Raw genomic sequence first — 7,572 nt, forward strand, 5'->3', positions numbered from 1 at the left:
ACCTGGTTTGGCCAGTGCCTGGCGAATGGATGAGCGAGTCCAGTATCGGGGGTTTGGTGGAGATGACGATAGGCCCAATGGTGTGGGATTCCCGACCTGCTTACCGCAGCTGTGGTTGGTTTCCGGGCTGGATGTGCGGGAATACTACTCGGGCAGCTGCAGGTGTTAAATGTGCCTGGGCGGTTTGCGAGATGGGCTATATAAAAGACTGGGAGTGGGGTTTATCCTGTTGGTTATAGTCCTTCCCTTGAGTGATGAATTATGGTTGGGTGTTTGGTGGGTGTTTGTCTTGACGTCGGTGTTATGGATATCGCGCTTGGTATGGGTTGTAAGGAACGTCGTACTCGAGTAATGTGTACCGCTGTCATAATATTCGTACCCAGTACGATTCACGGGAAATGTATATATGGAGCTAGTGGCTCGGCGCGCATGAGATTCTCGGGTTCTGGAAGGATAAATAACCAATGAGCAAATTTTTAGGGTTATAAGTACGAGGTAGGGGAGTTATTACGGTACCAGTGGTGATGGAATCAAGGGGCATGCTACTGATGGAGAGGAGGATCTGTATTAGTATCACATGTTGCGGATGGCATGGCGTGCAAAGGAGTGCGAATCAAGAAGGGCAGTCTTGTAAGTTATTAAATGCTAGAAGTTGGGATCTGGACAAGCTACTAGTTAGCACTTCCTAATCACCATCAAGGAATCCAATGTCTTCGTGACGGACGGTCGTCGTGAGTATACGAGTACATTGTACAGTACTCGTGAGTGTTTTGACTTTGATGGCTCAACAATCCTTGCTTGAGGTCGGGGGGCAACTACTGGTATGGTAGTGCTTCCGGATTGTCGCAAGGGCCAATGAGGGAATTTGCGGGCATTCTATCTCTTGCATCTTATAAAAACCTGTCTGTAAGCATTGTGGTGACACTCCAGGCTCCTCCCTGGTTGTGCCTACATACTCGAGTACCACAGAGTATAATAGATTGGCTGGGAGGGGTGGTAAGGTAGGGTCAGAGCATGACTACAGTATGCGCAGGTCCGGAACGGTACCGGAGGGCCGTCCAAGCAGATTCCCGAGTATCGTTGTTCTACTATTGTTCTACTTGTTGCTTCGTCCCTATTTTCCCGGGCAGTGACAGGTTGTGAGCAGTGAGGGAGATGCCACCTGTAGGATGAAGTCATGCTTCGGATACGTGGGGACATGCTGGCACAATAATTTGGGGGGTGGAATGTTACTCGTACCGGGGAAGAGCTGTTCATCAAGGTTGCTCTGCTGGAGTGCTCGAAGAGAAACCCCCCCCCACCGAGGTGGTGTTAAAAGCCCACCAATACTGTATTCCCCCGTTTCTGATGTCCACACTCAACACTAGAGTTGGAATGGCTTACGACTCGTAAAAAACAAGAGTGCCAGCGCCCAGCGAGTCAGAACAGCACAGCAGATCTCGCAACCCGGCAAGTTCCGTAACAAGCGGCAAGTTCCGCGGAACATTACCACCTCGGTGAAAATATCGATGGGTATATAGTTCCTTCATTCCCCCCATCCCTTCCGTACTTTCTTTCTTCGCGTTCCGCTTGTGCTGCGCCGGCCATATTTCGTTTCTCGTTTCTGGCTTTTCACCCGTTCGAAGAGTGGTTTGTGTGGAGTCGACCAGAGATGGACCTGCCCTAACTGTCGTCGGTATCGGTTTTCGGCAGTCAGGAGGGTGATGAGGGGGCTAGGGCTTCGGAACTTCAGGTACCGATCCTCACACTTGTGAGAGAGCCGGCCAACTCAGCCACAGAAACTTGCTCCCAAGTTGGTCTTGTGCCTGGTGTGAGCCACAATTTCGCGCTTTTGCACGGATTCCTTTCGCACAGATTCATTTCGTCTGCCTTGTTTGGGTTGGGGTTCAGCTGTTCCTTCCATTTTCCCAAGAACATCGCCCCTATTACACTAATGGCTTTTCTACCTTGTCTTACGCGCACACCCAATACACTCTTGGGACGGCAACTGTTGAGGGAAAGGGGGGAGGAAATGGAGGAAATGGAGGGGACCAAGATTGTATTTTCATTGAAAAGGATATGGTGGATCAGACAGCAATAACAGGAACCCGCGGAAACCGAAATGTTTGCGGGGGTTTTTTGCCTCAACCTTCCATCCTTTTTTGTTTTCTTTTCTTTTTCCCGTCTTATCCCAGTCGTTCTCCAAGTTACACGTACAACTCCAGATTATGTGGGCAAGTGAATTGTCACTTCTCGCTCGACACTGGACGCCCGGCCGAGATCTAACCCCCTCTTTTGAGAAACGGAATTACCACTTGTAGCGAATCCGGAACCTTGCTTTCTGGGGAGGGAGGACGCGAGAGAAGGGGTGTAAGCAGGGTGAAGAGAGGCCGGGAAAATGGTGGGAAAGAAGGGAAGGGAAAATATTATGGGGTGTGAAGGAGGAGGAGGTTGTATCTGTGCACTCGCTCATTTCATCTTTAGAACTAATTTTTTTGGGCTATTTCCCAGTCTTCTGCGTTCTGTGTGTGTACCTGAGGTTTTTTTATCGTGTCATTTTGTGTTTCTCCAGACATACTCTATCCACGGAGACTAGGCCATTCTCCACTACTGAAATTACCCTTCCGTGGTCTGGTGGGTATCTACGACATCTCCGACATTGCCCCAGCAGTTGGGAGACTGAAGTAATACTCGGTTTCGAGGCTAGGGGAGTTTCGCAATACCTAGCATGTCTAATTCGGCAAAACTTGATTCGAGAAAAGAAGTGGGAGAGAAAACAGAGAGTAAGAATTCCGATCTCACCATCGGTATTCTTGAGGATAAACCTGGCGCGAATAATGGGGGTTTCGATACGGAGGTGGCGCCGGGGCAGGAACATGAAACTCACATATCTTTTCATGGAGTTCATGCAATCGATGTGGCCGTCCAGAACTTGACCATTGCTGTTAGCCAACACAAAGTCATGGGCTGGCTGGGAGGGTTGTTGTCCAAAAAGGATGCTAACGACGAGGAGGCCGGAAATGTAGAGGAAATCAAGATCCTCGATAATGTATCTGCCGACATGCCTGCAGGAGAACTCGTCGCCATTATTGGGGGTAGTGGAAGTGGTAAGGTATAGTATAGTCAATTTTGATTTGGACATGGTCGTGGCTTTACATTGCTAATTGGTCTTCTGTTTAGACCTCCATGTTGAACGTTATGTCGGGCCGTATGACTGGTAGCAATTTACACATTACTGGCGCGACGACATTCAACAATTCGAATCCCCGATATGCCTACGTTATGCAGCAAGACGTTTTGCTCCCGACTTTAACTGTGCGCGAGACTCTGATGTATTCGGCCGAACTTCGTCTGCCAGAAGGCTTCACTCGAGAGGAGTATACTAAAATCGTGGAGGAGGTGATTCTAGAGCTGGGATTGAAGGAATGCGCAGATACTAGAGTAGGTGATAATGAACATAAGGGGTGCTCGGGAGGAGAAAAACGACGAGTTTCTATTGGTGTACAACTACTTTCCAATCCTAGTGTGTTGTTTCTCGATGAACCTACTACCGGTCTGGATGCAACAAGTGCCTACCAGGTAGTTCGTACACTGAAGAATCTTGCGAGAAAGGGGAGGACTGTCATCACTACCATACATCAACCTCGCTCGGAGATATGGGGCTTGTTTGATAGGATTACGTTACTGACGAAGGGAAAACCTATGTACAGTGGAAAAAAAGATCAGGTGCTTTCTTACTTTGCTTCCCTTGGCTATCACATTCCCGAGCACGTTAATCCCGCCGATTTCCTCATCGATTTGTCCGCCATAGACTACAGAACACCAGATGTGGAGGAAGCTACCATCGTCAGAGTTAGGGGTCTTGTTGACAGCTGGCGGGAGAGGGAAGACAATGTGCTGAGTAGTGAAAATGCCGCTGCCGTCGGGAAGCACCGGAAGGACAGGGGGGGCGAGTTAGCTGGTAATACTGCTGTATCTTTCGTTGTAAACACACCTTCCCTCTCTAGACAGATATCGGTTCTTGCCCGGCGTTCTCTCAAGACCACCTACCGTGATCCGTTAGGCATTGCAGGGACCCTCGGGGAAGCTATCAGCATGGGCGTTGTGGCCGGGTGGATATTTTATCAAATTGATCGCTCGCTTTCCGGCATCAGGTCTCGCCAGGGAGCTCTCTATATCGCCGCGTCACTCCAGAGCTACCTTATTCTTCTCTTCGAAACATATCGTCTTTCTGAAATCGATGTCAAGCTTTTTGATCGTGAGCGGGGTGAAGGGGTTGTAGGTGTACTCAGTTTCCTTACGAGCCGCCGAATCTCTAGGCTTCCTGAAGACATCTCGGTGCCATTTTTCTTCTCGGTCATCTTTTATTTCATGTGTGGGTTTGATTCTGATGCCGGACAATTCTTTAACTTCTTTGCAGTCCTATTGCTCGCGCAATATCTGGCTGTTACGCTGGCTACTGTTTGTGTTGGAATCAGCCGGGACCTTTCGCAGTCAATCCTCGTTGCTAATCTGTCATTCACTGTGCAGAGCATGGCATGTGGGTACTTTGTTCAGGCTGCAACTATACCTGTGTACGTTAGGTGGACAAAGTACATTGCTTACACCTGGTATTCATTTGGCGCACTTGTTTCAAATGAATTCACGGACAAATTTTTTGCTTGCCCACTCCCGGATGCATCCCCTCAAAATCCTGCGTGTTTGGAGTATGTCGGGAATTTTGTCCTCGAATCCTTGGATTTCCAAAGAGACTGGGTCAGGATGCCGGTGATGATAAACGTTTGCTGGGTGCTCCTTTTCTATCTCGTTGCGGGATTGTTTTTCAAGTTTAAGCCGATGGATATTACGGTTTCTGGAGCAAGGCCGCGGGAGGAGAAGGACACGAGTGTGGGGAAGGAGAAGATGGCAGCTACTAGCGATGGGGCGAGCGATACTCGGGATATAGAAGTTGTTCTTGATAATATTCGACTGAGAGTTGAGAAACCGGATATCAAGATCATTGGGAAAAAGGGCTTGGATGTGCAGATACTAAAGGGTGTTAGCACTCGCTTCGAACCTGGCAAATTGAACGTAGTAATGGGTCCCTCTGGGAGCGGCAAGGTACCATAATTGTTTACTGTCAAAGCGGTAGGTTGCTAATGGTTTCCAGAGTTCACTACTTAATCTCATGGCACGCCGGCTTCATAGCTCTGTTTCAACCCGTTATAAGTCCTCCGGGAAAATGTTTTTCAATGGTGCCTTGCCATCGGACACGGTGATCAAATCACTTTGCTCCTATGTCACCCAGGATGACGATGCGCTATTACCGTATTTGACAGTGCGGGAGACACTTTATTACGCAGTTCAGCTCCGACTCCCGACTTCGATGAGCAAATCCGAAAAGAAACGACGAGCGGATGATGTGATTTTGAAGATGGGGTTGAAGGATTGTGCAGATAATCTCATTGGGAGCGAGTTTCTGAAGGGAATATCTGGCGGCGAGAAGAGAAGGGTTACGATTGCTGTGCAGATCTTGATGGAACCCAGGATTTTACTGCTGGATGAGCCGACTTCGGGTCTGGACGCCTTTACCGCGGCATCGATATTGGGTGTTCTAAAAGGGTTGGCTGAGGAAGGGCGAACCATCATCTCGACAGTTCACCAGAGTCGTTCGGATCTGTTCAAGGAATTCGGCAACGTGGTATTGCTTGCCCGTGGTGGGCATGTTGTGTACTCCGGCCGTGCCAATCAAATGCTTCCTTACTTCTCATCGCTATCTCACGAATGCCCTTCCACAACAAACCCTGCTGATTTTGCATTGGATCTTGTCACCATTGATCTTCAACAGCCTGACCGTGAAGCTGCTACCCGAGTGGTGGTTGAAAGGCTGATTGGTAGGTTCGATCACCAGGAAGCACTCGATTCTGGGGAATTGGCGAGAGAGATTGCGTTGCCCGCTGAGCTGGGAAGCATGAAGAGAGAGAGGGCGCCGTTCGTGGTCGCTTACCCTGTATTGGTGAGTAGGGGTCTGCTCAATCTTAGACGGCAGCCGATGTTGGTGATTGGCAGAATGATGCAAGTCGTGGGGATGGGTATCGTTGTTGCATTATATTTTGCTCCCTTGAAGAACGATTACTTTAGTGTCCAGAACAGAGTTGGTTTCATACAGCAGATCCTGCCTTTGTACTTTATTGGTAGGGGATCTTATTGTTAATTTCATATATCCCGGCTAATATTATCATAGGAATGCTGCAAAATGTCGCTCTCTATCCCCTTGAACGAGATGTCTTTTACAAAGAACACGATGACAGAACTTATGGCGTGACAGCCTTCTTCCTAGCTTACCTGACGAACGAACTCCCCTTTTCAATTCTAACAGCCCATATCTTCTCCCTCCTCGCCGTATTTGTTGCCGGCCTCCCACGCACAATCACAATGTACTACGTAATGACCTACTACACCCTCTGTGTGGTCTCCTGCGGCGAGTCACTGGGAATCTTCTTCAACACCCTCTTCCGCCACACAGGCTTCAGCGTCAACGTGACAAGCACAGTCCTGTGCATAGCGATCTTCATGAGCGGAATAATGAGCATCGACGTCCCAGCGCCTCTAGAAGCGTTCAACTACCTCAGTCCACTAAGGTATGCCGTCCGCAGCCTAACACCTTACTCCCTCGATGGCGTCACCTTCACGTGTACGCCATCCCAACGCCTGCCTGGCGGTAATTGCCCGATCGAGACCGGCAAGCAGGTATTACAACTGTATGGTCTCGACGAGGATCCGAAATGGAACCTCGTCGCATTGGCGGTGGTCACGGTTGTGTACAGGGTTATGGCATTTGCTATGCTAAAGCTGCAGAGAATGCAGTTGGGCATTGGGAAGCTGGAGGACTTGTGATGCTATCGGTGTATTTGGCAATACGGGGTATGGAACGTTATGGAAAGGAGTTGCTTTTTCTTCTCCGGGATTTGCTTATTGCTCTTGTATCCTGGGCGTGTAAGTTATATGTGGTACAGCAATTTACCCTAGTTTGTTCGCTTGTTCCTAGTGAATCTAGTACGAGTCCATTTTTTTGTCATGTTTTGTTTCTATTTACCTTTCTTGCTTTTACGCCTTCCATGTGGCCACGATAGTTCTGTTCAGTTGCGTAAACTAAATTCAGCGTCCAAGTCGACTCTTATAGACGGTATCATATCAGATCGTGCCTATGCCCAATCTGCCTCCTGTATGATACTCTCATGTGTTGATCCACAAGAAAATCTCTTATGAGTGGGTATAGCAGTCAATGATTGACTCGCGCAGCGATAGAGAAAACCGAAGAACTATGTAGGAACTGTTGCAGGATGTGGACAAGAGCGTAAGGTAAGGAAAAAACAACTTCGTCTCCTCTAAACTATTGGTAAAGACAGGTGTATGAGTAAAACATAGGCAATGTATCCCAACTATTCCATGAATCACCGCACCTATCCGTATCTCTCCAAGCATGTTACCCTTTCCTCCATACATTCCCATGATAGCAAAGGAAAGACATATTTGGAAAATCTCCTGTCAAGGCTGAACCATTATACCAATCTATTAATCCATTGAACCTCGGAACTTTCTGCCAGACTCCCG

The 7,572-nt window shown here is 48.5% G+C and overlaps 1 protein-coding gene; it reads left to right on the plus strand.

The window, feature by feature from the left end:
- The first annotated feature begins 1,567 nt into the window (after nucleotides 1-1,567).
- On the plus strand, nucleotides 1,568-7,157 carry GSTUM_00000933001 (uncharacterized protein). XM_002838172.2 has 5 exons: nucleotides 1,568-3,091; nucleotides 3,160-5,079; nucleotides 5,129-5,974; nucleotides 6,008-6,152; nucleotides 6,203-7,157. The coding sequence occupies exons 1-5, from the start codon at nucleotides 2,708-2,710 to the stop codon at nucleotides 6,853-6,855; spliced, it is 3,948 nt and encodes a 1,315-aa protein (XP_002838218.1). The 5' UTR covers nucleotides 1,568-2,707; the 3' UTR covers nucleotides 6,856-7,157.
- Nucleotides 7,158-7,572: the final 415 nt, after the last annotated feature.

The sequence above is a fragment of the Tuber melanosporum genome, assembly GCF_000151645.1.
Source record: "Tuber melanosporum whole genome shotgun sequence assembly, scaffold_233, strain Mel28".
Taxonomy (NCBI): domain Eukaryota; kingdom Fungi; phylum Ascomycota; class Pezizomycetes; order Pezizales; family Tuberaceae; genus Tuber; species Tuber melanosporum.